Below are 12,904 nucleotides of genomic sequence, written 5' to 3'. Positions count from 1 at the left end.
CAGCTCTTTCCCCCTGAACAGAACCTGAGATGTTGTATGAAGATAGAACTGCTTCTGCCTTCTTGCCACCAGGGTGGGGCTCAGGGTTGAAACTCACAGAATGAAGAGACCTGAGAGAGGGAGAGAGGCCAAGTCCTTGGGGCACTGAATCTGAATAGAGCTGTTTCTAAAGCCGTTCTCCCTCTCTGACCATCAAGTTAAATGAGCCATTAAATTCCCTTCTTTTTCTTAAGCCTGTTTGAGATTTATTTTCTTTTACCTCTCACAATAGAAAGAGTCCGAACAAGTACAATGTTTGTATCACTTACTTTTCACACATCATCCTATACATTTTTGTCCTGGGTTATATTTTCAACTATAACTATATAAGTGCCTAGATCATAGTAGATATGCAGCCAGTGTTTGTATGCATGTCAACTCCTGTGTATTTATCATTATCAATCATAAGATTTAGTATTTTCTATATCTGAATATTTTCTCTCTCCAACTAATTATATTTGTTCATTTTTATTCATGTTTTTATCAGATATTTATTGTATATATCTGACTCTGTGAGAGACTCCATGGATACCAGACTGGGTAAAAGCAATCATGTCTTTATGCTCATGGAACTTACAGTCCAGTAGGGGAGTTAGACATTGGTTGAATTATTGCATAAATAACTCTAAAAGTGCTAAAATGACTGTCATCACACAGAGACTGGTGATATGACAGTGTATCAGTAGGGGTTTTGCCCCAGGTGGGGAAGTCAGGGGGGCTTTCCTGAGCACATGACGCTGGTGTGGGAAACTGAAGAATGAGGAGGAACTGACGAAATTAAGAGGTCAGAGTGGAAGGGAAGTTTTAGACAGAAGGAACAGTCTGGGTCAAGCAAGGCCTATAGTGGGCAGCATAATATCTTGGTACACTTTACGAACTGAAAAAGGGTTAGTAGAGCAAAGGAGAGAATGTGAAAGGTCTAGTTTCTTTTTTATGTTAAGAGCAGCAGTAAAGCATAGAGTGTGTTTGTGTATGTCTGTGTATGAACAGGTGTCAAAGGTGACATGATTAGATATGAATTTAGAAAATGTCACCCTGGTTGCTGTGTAGAGAATGGATAGGGGTGAGGGAAGAGCAGGCTGGTGGGTGGGGCAGCATACGTAGAAGACTGTGCAGTTTTCCAGGGAAAGGTTGTGGTCGCTGGAGGAGATGAGTGGACAGAAGAGAGGTATAGCAAGGAGGTAAAAACAACAGGACTTGGTGTTGTATTTAATACAAAGTTAAGTTACATTCTGACCTTGCTCTTAAAGAACAATCCAGGGATCTGGAAAAAATCCTGTAAATTCCAAATACAATCTGCTAAATGTGCTATTGCTACTACAAATACAGGATTATGGTGTGGAGAGTTCTGGAAAGGCTGTGCCTAAGGGTAAACATTTGGTTTGGCTCCTGCAGGGCAAACAGGATGCTACCAAGTGGAACTTTAGGCAGAAGGACAGCATCTACATAAGACTGGTGTGAAAGTATATTTGTTTACTTGTTCATTCATACATTCACCTGCACTGATTTTTTTGGTACCTCTATGTGTCAGGCATTGTCCAAAGAACCAGCCATGACGTTCTAAATAAGCAACATAATGTCTGGTAATGGGAGTGCTTGGGAAATGGCAAATTTTCCTACCTGGAGAAAGTGTGGCCTGCACTGCGTATAGTGGGAGGTAACAACTTTGATTTCTTGGCCAGGAACTTATGACTGAAACCTAGAGCAATGACTGTTCCTAAAGTTTCTTTGGCAAGGGAGTTTGAGCAGGGAAGGTCTGGAAGCTGAGTGTGAGTGCGGAAGAATGGAGCTGGGACAGGCAAGGCAGCCTCATGCAGTAGGTTATACAAGTGACTTTGAAGCACATAGCAGCAGGAGCGAGATGAGGAAGGGATTCTGGAGATATTTTTGAGGGAGAGTCAATAGGACTGGAAGAGTGCCTGCACATAAAGGAGAGAGAAGTATGTGAGTCAAGGGAGACTGAATTTCCTTGCTTGGGAGTCTGGACAGATGGTGATGTTACTCACTGGGCAATATGGGGAGACGAGAAGTTGGAGGATAAAGATAATGAATTTGTCTGGATACATTGAATATGAGGCACTGGCAGTTCACTTAGGTGTAGATCTTTAGGAATCTCTCCCTTTCAAAACAAGAATTATTGCTTCAGAAGAGAGGTGGGGGTTGCAGATGAAGGTTTAGGAGCCCTAAACCTAGTAGTAAGACATTATTCGATAAATACTGATTTGAGAATGTGACTGTAAAGAAAGAAAATGGCCAAAAGTGGGGCCCTGGAACATATCTGAATTTTTGAGGGGCAGCTGACGAACAAGAAAATGGACAGAACTGGCTATGGAGTAGTCTGGAAGGTTCAGAAGGCAGGCGAGGGGCATGGTGTCACTCAAGTTAAAAGGGGTAAGAGGACTGAGAAGGATGGTATGAATGGTCAGTGGAATCAAAAGACACCTACAGGTTAAGTACTAAAAAGACAAAATAGAGGTCATCAGTTCTGGCAGTTTTGGTATTGTTGGGATCTTGGACAGAATAATCTAATAGTGTAAGGGAATTTGTGGTCAGACAGCAAGTGCACAGGCTGAGGGGTGATTGAGGGGAAAGGAGAGGGAGTCAGTGCATGCAGGCTGCTCTTTCAGAAGAGTGGCAGTGATGGGGAGGAGAGAGGAAGGTAGCAGGGAAAGAAGGCAGGATTTCCCAGAAAGCTTTCCACCTTCTTTTTAATAAGGAGAGGCGAACCTAGGCCACATGTGCAGAAGGAGGGAAAGGGCCTTTGTGATTGGTGGAGAGGGGGATATTGAAGAGAAAGCCAATCTTTATTAAGTTCAAGAAACTGATTAAAAACTGGAGGAAGAACGTAAAGGAAGAAGAGAGGTGTGTCTGAGGAAGTTGAGTTTCTGCACCAGCTGCTCTGTGTCTGGGATTATTGCTATGTCGGCTCAGATCAACCATTTATATCACTACAGAAAGATCTGTCTCATGGGAGGCTGAGCACGCAATGAGGGATCAGTCACATTTGCTAGACTGAGTGGTGGATTACTTGTGATGTCTGATATTCCTGTCTTTAGATTAATTTCTTTGCAATTATAGACCTGTTGAGGGTGGTGATGAGACATAACCAATAGTCACCTAGTCCTTGTTAATTCCAGGCAGGGCAATAGCTAATCTATCCAGGAATACACCTTGAGCCAAAAGCTCTCCAAATCTGTTCCCTCCCTGTTTTCCTTGGTGAGCTCTCAGATGAGTGCCCCATCTCCCAATTCCCATGAGTGTTGAATGTCTTCAGGAGGGTAAACCCTGAAGGCTGCAGGTCTTAAACTGGACTCGCATCCAACTGGGCGGTGCTTGCACATAGAAACTAGACATCACATAAGCCATCTCCCCCTTTAAAAACTCCTCCCTTAATACGCAGATGATAAAACCAAGACCCTGAGAGATAATGTGATTTAATCAAGGTTACACAGTAAGTTTATATTAAAACTAACACTTAGAGCCAAGATTCTGACCAACCTCCTCCTAGCAGGTGGCTTAACTGCTGAAACACATTGCTACTCTCTGCTTTGTGTTTTTTTCATTAATGGATTTCTTTCTTGCTTCCTCAGATCTGGGCGAGAATTCTTTTTAGAAATGGGGTTGAGAGAACCAAGAGGAATAACTTGAATGGCTTACAGAAGAAGAAACATATATAACCTGGGGTTTTTTTTTATTCTTACAATGAAAATAAAGTTCCCATCTGTGTAATCCATCAATCTGTAGCTGTATTTAGTGGCATTTAAGTCCTGAATTCTGGCTGCTACTGTGGCGAAAAACACATTTTCCCATCCCTAAAAGCCTGGGAGATGGGATCATGTACCTTTAAAGGTGATGGGGGTGGGGGGGTTACGGTAAGCATGGAAGAATTTACTGTTTTTTCTTACCATGCCCCACTTCGCCAAAAGCCTATTTGGGGAAACCCCTACATTAAACTAGCCCAATAAAAAGTGGTTGTTTACATTAACGAAGTCTCTTTTCAAAGGCATTTCCCCTCAGTGTTGTAAACTTTCCCAGTACTTTCAAATGTTTATGTATCAATTACCACTTGTCAGCATGGCTTAGGAACAAGAAATCTAGAAACCTCTAAAGCACAAATGTTAGTCCCTGCTGTCAATTAAATATTAATCAAAGAAATAATAGAGAGTGTCCCTTAAAAAGAATGAATGTCAGCAGAGAAAACAGGCTTTGGTTTATAAAAATTCCACTCACAGGTACTTTGGGAGAAATACCTCATACAAAAAAAAGTGAGAATTGCTTGGATTGACCTTATGCTCATTTCAGTGGCCACACACTGAGTGAGTCCACCCTACTGTTTAGGAACTGTGGTAAGGAAATGAAATGGGACTAGGTGCAAAATGTTTGCTTGGTACGTCAGTCTGGTTTCTAAGTATAGAGCATCGTGCTACACGTGATCTGAGGTTGGTGCCCATAGCCCATGTGAAACATTCACACACTCAGGTACATACATTTTCTCCAGGTCCCCAAATCCAGAAAATGCTCCTTTTGGGATGACTCGAAGCTTGGTCAGAACAAACCTCCTGAAAAGAGAATGGACATAAAATATCACAGTCCATTTATTGATAAGTCATTGAGTGCCTAATGTATAGTTTCTGCTAACAGCCAACATATACTAAGTGCTTGTCATTGAGTACTGATTACAATTGCTTCTAAACGATCTCTTTTCACCCGTACTGCAAAGCAGTGATGCTGGCACTATTGTTACCCTCATTTTGCATAAGAGGAAATTGAGGTTTAGAGAGGTGAAAAAACTTGCCCAGGGTTACATGGCTAATACGTAGCAAAGCTGGAATATGAACCCTCTTGCCGCTGCTACTCCATGTTGTGTCTATAGCCCTGTGTGAGCCCTCTTCTCTTTCTCTACTCCAACCCCCAATATCACTTCCCTATTGCCCAGCTTAGCTGACCTTGCTTCTTACTTCAGAGATAATGAAATCAGTAGAAGAGAACTTCCTCATACTCTCACATGGCTCCCAACCATCCACCCACCTGCACCAGGGCTTACACACCCTGCCTTCCCTCCTGGTAGAGCGGGTGAACTGTCCAGGGTCCTGACTAAAAACAGCCCCTCCAATCCACACCATACCTCTTTTCTCTCTTCTAGTGAAGGTGGCCATTACAGCAATTTTCCTCTTTTTTTCATACATTCCATTCACCTATTTTTCCTTTTTATTGGATCCTGCCCATCACTATACAAATATGCCTTAATTTCTCCCAGCTAAGAAAAGTCTTAACCTCAGCTAACTTCACCTTTGCCATTTTCTTCTCCTTGAAGTATTTGTCTCACATCTGCCTCAAAATTCCTTCCAGTGGCTCCTCATCTTCATCAGGAAAAAACCCAAATTGTATGTAATAGCCTGCAGGATCCTGTAGGACCTTCCCACTCTCCCTTCTCATAGACCCTCTAACCTCTATTTTGACAACTCTCTCCTTTGTTTATCCCATTCTTTTCACAGTATTCTCCTGCTGTTCTTTGTACACGCCAGGTTCTTTCTTGCCTAATACTTCTGCATTTGTAATTCTCTCTGCCTGGAACATTCCTCTCTCAGATGTCCTTCTGGCTTGCTCCTTCAGCCAACTGTTTGCTCAAATGTCACTTTCTCAGTGAGGCTTTTCCTAACCCCCCTATTTAAAAATGACAATTTCCCCAACTTAGCCCCTAGCCCCCTTGCTTCATAGTGCTTTTGACAAGTTGTATCTTCTATTTATTTATTTATTTGTATATTTGTATATTTATTTACCTTTTACCCACAACTAGAATGCAAGCTCTGTGAGGTCAGGAATGTTTGTGTGACACGTCTACTGCTATATACCAAGTGTCTCGAACAGTGGCTGGTGCATGACAAGCATTCAGAAAAATATTTCTTGAATAACTGAATGGATGGCTATCGAACAGTCTCAGAGTTCTAGGCTTGAGGGCAGAATTACAAGTGACCCTTTGGGAATCTCTACAACAGGGATAGTGTTTCACTATGTCTTCCTCTGGCTTTCCTCCCTCTCACTTTCTCTTGCTTTGTAATTAATTGAGGTTTAGTTTTCTTCCACTGTAATCCTTCCTTCCACAAGGCAGTCTGTCAGTAGGAATTCAATACAGTGGACTTGGATAGTTTCAAAAACCTTCATTACTTCAGTCTTCTATTATTTATTTGTATTAGTGAAATTCCTCTTTCAGGTAGAGTTATTGTTCAGGAAAACAGTTCTTTTCTTCCACTTTATTTGCCTTTGGCCACCATGTGCACCAGCTCGATTGTGAGGAATCATGAGAGAGAATCCAGTGTGCTGTTCTTGCTCTGGAGGAGTTTATATAGATGAGAATGTAAAATCAGAAGCTTTGAAATCACCAAGAGACAGATGTGAGATACAGTTGGTGTAATAACTATGAATATTATACAAGGATTGAAATGTGAAAGATCCCAAAGTACATAAATATATGATGAAGATTGGAAGGAGTGGGTGAATTTCAGCCTGGTTCTAAAAACTATCCAATCATACTACAAGCATAGCCTGTATGAAACTATTAAATTTAATTTAGGATTGAGTGTAATGGTTCTGGAATAGTATCAACTTCTAGAATGCCAATCTGAAAAGAATCAAGGTCAGTTCATACTCCCTTAATGTACTCATTTAATCTTAGTTAACATAGACACATTCCTTTTGTTCCTATTTATCACAAGGCAGAAGAATGATGAAACCAAACTGGTAAATAAATAAATAAATAAATAAATAAAATTGCTTTAAACTACTCAATTAGTCTAAAATTTCAAAGAAGCTGAAATATTAAGGTAAATATTAATAAGACATGCAAAGAGTAGAATTTTGGATAATTGACTCTATTTAATAACAGGTTAGCTAGATAGTTATTTTTTTTAAACTCAACCCTAGTAGTGGGCACATTTTCTAAAAAAAAGTTCAACTTCTGTAGCTGTATTAAGTGTTTCAAACTAATTAATATAATTAAATCTCTTTTGAAAATTGAGTCTTGACTTCCACTTCCTGAAATGTTATAAACTAAACAACCTGAAGATATTTCTATTAATGATCACCCAGAAGTGTCTATAAAACATAATCAATATTGTTTTAATTTCCCAGCTGAGCTTGTAAGAAATTATGAGAAATCCCTAGGGGCCCAAAGTAAAACAACTGAATACCAGATGGAACCTTGAGCAGTGAATGCAAACAGAATTCTAAGAGATAAATTGAAGTTGGTGTATCCTGGGGGTGGAGGGGTGGGGAAGAAGTAAGGAGAGGGGTGTCTAGACTTGGTAGACAAGGGATTTGAATTTTGATGCCAAACTGGTTCATGAGAAGAAACATGGAAAATGGAATGCAGAGATCTATTTCTGTATGTCATCTGTCTATCCATCTACCTACTTACCTACCTAACTGCTTTTCAACCTATCTATCACATATGCATTCTAGAAAGAAACAGAAAATGGAGGACAGGAAATTTTCAATGAAATAACATTTGGAGAATTTCCATAATTTATCAAAGACATAAATCCTTAGATTCAGAAATCTCAGCAAGTCTCAGTGAAACAAATCTACTGCCAGATACCTGTGAATTAAAACTGTAGAGCCCAAATAAAATATTTTAAATGCAAACAGAGAGAAAAATACATATTATCTTCAAAGAAAGGAATAATTAGAAAACTTTGTCAAAATAACTTCAAAATTATTAGAGAAAATAACTGCCAGTTTGGAATCCTATGCCCAGAAATAATCATTCAAATGTGAGGATAAAAATAAAAACACTTTTAGACAAATTTAATTAGCCATTAACAGAGTTTTAGCAAAAGAATCCCCTTAGGAAATAAGATCATTTAATTCAGTAGGAAGGCACAAAAAACAAGAAGGAATAGTGAACAAAGAAATCAGTGTTTCTTGTTGAATAGGTGGGATTTTCATAATGGTTGGAAAGCTCACCTGCTTCATAAGGAACACTAAAAAAAATACTGACCAAAAAGTGGATCACTAGGTAAAGCAAATTGGTATCAAACAAATCATTTTCTTTGATAATGATGCATTGCCGTTACTTAGAAATTAGAAATAAGAGATGACCCCCTGACAATACATGTACACACACATTTGGAAAGCCAAAACCAAACCAAGCCAAATCAAATGAATGAAATTTTCTTTTAAATCATACATAGGCCAAATGAGAAATAACAATAATAATTGGAAATTATTTGGAATTGAACCATAATGAGAATATAATATATGAAACTTAAGGGATACAGCTCAACTACTACTTACAGAGAAATTTATAGCTTTAAATTATTATACCAGAAAAGGAGACAAAAAAGATGGAAAATTAATGAGCTAACACAGGAACTAATGAAAGAACTACAGTTATGGGAATAAAGTTATTTATAAATAACTATATTTATAAATAACCATAAATATTTATTCTATTTCTGGCTAGAACTTAAAATGCAAGCTCAAAAGCAGTTTAATTTAAAATATTGATCAAATGAGGGGCTGATAGACATGTTTTGAGGAGATAAACACTCAGCTAGACATTACAACTTGATATATTGAGTTTAAGTTTAAATTTTTTATTTTAGAAATAAAGCAAATGAAAGTCTAACAGATTAACTTTAAAACACATTGCAGAATTTAAGTTTGCCTTGAGAGACGAAACCTAGAGTGAATGGGGAGAAAATAATAAAGATCAGAATAGGAATACTTAAAGATAACATTAAAGAGGATTAATAAAATCAAAAGTAAACTCTTTGGAGAGATTAATAGAATAAAAAGAAATCTGCCCATATCAATCAAGAAAAAAAGAACCAATAAAAGAGTGAGAAAAATGAAAAATGTTTAAAATTAGAGAGCCCTAAGAACAATTTTTTAACATTAGATTTAAAAAAAATCAGACAATATGGATAATTTTCCTAGAAATATATGCTTAATAAATCTGACACATGAAGATACAGAAAACTGAATAGATCTATAACCATCAACAAATTAGGTTGGTAATAAAACTTATTCACTGAAAAGCCATGTCAACATCATGTGATTTTGAAAGTAAATTCTACTCCTTTAAAGTGCTGGAAAAATCTCCATCTTTTACAGACTATTTCAGAGACTAGCAAAAGATGGAATGCTCTTGAACCCATTTTATGTGACTAGTTTAACATCAGTAATAAAACTAGACAGGGACAATAAAAGAATGAAAGGATTTAGACTAATCTCACTTATTAATGTAAATGGAAAAGTCTGAAATGATACAGTGACAATGTGTATCCAGTAGAGTTTAAACAAATAATACTATCTTTGGGGTTTGTCCTAGAATACGAGTGTTCCTAAATTTTAGATAATTCTATTAAAGAAAATTTCCACATTAAAAAATTAAAAGTGAAAAATCACATGATTTTATTACTAGGCATAGAAAATACATTTGATAAAACCCAAACCCATTCATGATAAATTTTGACAAACAAGAAAGAGGAGGAATATTTTTAATCCGATAAGGGGTAAAATCTATCAACCACTACAATAAATGTCACACTCAGTGGTGAAATATTAGACACATTCCATTTAAAATTAGGTATGAAGCAAGGATGTTGGCTATTACATCTTCCACTTAGTATCATTCACATTCAAGGATGTATCAAGATTATTGATGAAAAACTATCATTATCTGTAGATAACACAATTGTCTACACAAGCAAAGAAACTCTAAGAGGTCAGTAGTAGAACTAATCAGAAGGTCTAGTAGGGTAGCTGGCTATATAATTAGTGCACACAAATAATTTGCATTCTTATATCATTATAAAGTATATCAATAATCAGTGGCCACTGATATTTCATATGTTTACTGGCCATTTGCATTTTCTCCCTGCTTTAGGGAAATTTTAAGTTTACTATACTCAAATCCATTAGCTTTTCAATTTTGGTGTGCAGCTTCTGTGTCCCTTTTAAAGAAAGTCTTCTGAATAGATTCTTATATTTTGTTTAAAAGTTTTAAAGTGTTGATTTTTCCCATTTAGATCTTTAATAAGCCTAGAATTGAGATTTTAATATGGTAATAAGGAAAAATGGTTTTTTTTCCGACAAAGATAATCAATAGTTTCAGCATCCCTTATTGATTAACCCAGCTCTTCCTCCATAGATTTTTAATGCTACTCTGTCATTTGTCATTTTCTTTTGTTTAAAGCTCTATTTCTGTACTCTTAATTCTATTCCATTGATCTATTTTTTAATCCTTGTCAATACTACAGCATTTTAATCACTATAGCTTTATAAAAATCATATTGCCAGGCATGCCACTTCTCCCAATCTTTTCCTTCTTCAAAACTGTTCTGGCAAGTCTTCAAAATTTGCTCTTCCATATGCATATTAAACAGCTAGTCAATTTCCATATACAGGTATCAAAACAAACAGTAACAGAAAAACTACTTTGTCTTAGATGGGTCTTGCATTGTTTTTGTTTTTGATGTTTCAATTAAGTATTTGATTCTCCATAAATCTTTTTTTTTATTGAGTTATAGTCAGTTTACAATGTTGTGTCAGTTTCTAGCGTACAGCACAATTTTTCAGTCATACATGGATGTACATATATTCATTTTCATATTCCTTTTCACTCTAAGTCTTTTTTTTATTAATTTCTTACACTGTATAAGTCACTGATTATTGATATACTTTATAATGATATAAGACACAATGCCAAATTATAAAGTGGTGAAAAGGAATGAACTGACTAGAGCTGCATACTACAATCTGGAGAAATCCCTGAATCGTAATATTGAGCAACAACAACAACAACAAGTTAGTGAATTATATGTACAGTAATGTACAGTATTACATGATTTTCCTAAAGGTTAACAGCATGCAAAATAAAACGGCATGTTGTTTTGTATGAATTGTGCCTTTTTATTCTGTATTTTTGATGTTTTGACATCTTGGGGGTTTGCTGACTCTGGAGAGTCTACTCCTCACAGGAGTAGAGAATTCCTAGAAATTGCAAATGCCTGGCCTGTGAGTGTGCCTTTCGTAAGCAGATCAACCAATCCAAGTCTCCATACCCCCAACAACCTCATTTAAAGGGCCCTTAGACTCTGGGTCACTGTTCCTATGCCCTAATCACCCCAGGGGAGCTCCTGCACCTGCAGAGTCTTTGCTTTAGTGAGTATAACAAACTGTCTTTTCTTTTTTTTTTAATTATTAAATAATTTTTAAATTGAAGCATAGTTGATTTAAAACGTTGTGTTAGTTTCAGGTGTACAGCAAAGTGATTCAATTTTACGTACATATGTATACTCTTTTTCAGATTCTTTTGCATTACAGGTTATTACAAGATACTGCATATCTATAAAAGAATAAACTATCTTTTCAATGGCACTTGTCTCCTAATCTCCTGGCCTCACTCCACTCAAATGATAATTAAACCTATATTGCAAAACAAGTGTAGAGATTTACATATTTATCAAGAGGAAAATTCTAAGAATGACAACACCAAAACCAACATAGTGTTTATCTCTGTGACAAGAAGAAAAGGAGTGGAACACAACTATATCTAATATATTTAACATTTTTTTAAAAGATCTGAACAATTTTGACTAAATGTTTAGATTTCGCAAAGCTGAGTGGTCTATGATTGTTCATTATTATCATTCTCTATGCTTCATACTTGATATATTTCATAATTAGTTTTTCAAGATTGAAATTTTCACCAGACCATATCCCAAGTGTCATTTATTTATCTGTTTATTTTTAAACAGAGAGAGCTGTTTAGAAGTATCTTCTTACCCTTCCTGTCAGATGGTAACTTGACCTCACTCTGTAAAGGGGCATCGATTGCCTGAAAGATTTCTGTAAGGATGCACAATTCGTCAAAATGGCTCTGAAAACAAAATTTTCTTCACTATATTGCAAGTTACTTGATATCTCTTCCCTGATAAATGGGGTGGGTGGGATTTATTTTTCTTTTTTTCCCCACTGTAATTGGAAAGCTTTAGGATTCCCTTGAAGTCTGTTTCTGTTAGAAGCAATTCATATCTTGGGTAGTCCATTCACCCTTGGCCAAATTTAATTTCCCTTTTTGGATTAAAGGAGAATGGTTTAAAAGATCCCATAAAAAGCTTTCTGGCAGCCTGGAAAGCAGCCAATCTTCTTTTTGAGGAAGCTGCCTTTTTATGATGGCCTAAGTGTAAATGACACTGGGTTCTGTGTTCTTTGAATTTTCATGCGAGTTTAAAAAATTAAAGTGAGAACAGCTTGGCAAAGGAGATACAAAAAGAAAGCAATCATCTTTCTGACCTCAAAATGCCAAGAGTTTTTATGTTTCACACTCTTTAGGTCAAACTGTTACCCTGATTAACTTTCTGGTAATGTTTAGGAAAGCTATCCAAGGAGGTGGATTGAACTAAATGAGGAAGTCATCCAGAAAAAGAGTTTAAATAACTTGCTTTGGCTATTTACCATGACCCAGGAGATGACTATCCTGCCGTCAGAATCATTTGGGCATTTAATTGGTTGTATTCTCACGTCGTTACACATGGGTCCTGAAGCCAGCAGGGCAGGGAATAGCAGGAAGCAAGAGGTGGGAAGGTAGGAAGAGGTGGCTTCCTTATATAACTTTAAGTTTTTAAAAAATTTCTCCACATTTTGGCATAAGTCTTAACTGCCAAGATGTGAGATGCTCTGTAAATCACAGAGAAATTGGTTCAGCTGGTATTAGCCCTTCATCCACATTCAGGCTGTGTTAAAATGCCAAGGATTCACTGGGGTTGCAAAGTCTCACGAGAGAATTTCTTGCAGCGGAGGTGTCAGTGTTCCTTGTATTCTTCTTCTGTGGTGTGGAGGAGGCACTGTCCTTCACATT

General features: G+C 37.1%; 1 protein-coding gene across 1 annotated transcript in view; it reads right to left on the bottom strand.

The window, feature by feature from the left end:
• FSHR (follicle stimulating hormone receptor) overlaps positions 1–12,904 on the bottom strand; it is a 152,431-nt gene that overhangs the window by 81,374 nt on the left and 58,153 nt on the right. Inside the window, exon 2 of the mRNA XM_010984039.3 lies at positions 4,527–4,598. Coding sequence (XP_010982341.3) covers positions 4,527–4,598 — 72 coding nt within the window. The remainder of the gene's footprint in view (positions 1–4,526; positions 4,599–12,904) is intronic.

Source organism: Camelus dromedarius, chromosome 15, assembly GCF_036321535.1.
Source record: "Camelus dromedarius isolate mCamDro1 chromosome 15, mCamDro1.pat, whole genome shotgun sequence".
NCBI classification, from domain to species: domain Eukaryota; kingdom Metazoa; phylum Chordata; class Mammalia; order Artiodactyla; family Camelidae; genus Camelus; species Camelus dromedarius.
This window is presented reverse-complemented; position numbering and strand designations above follow the sequence as displayed.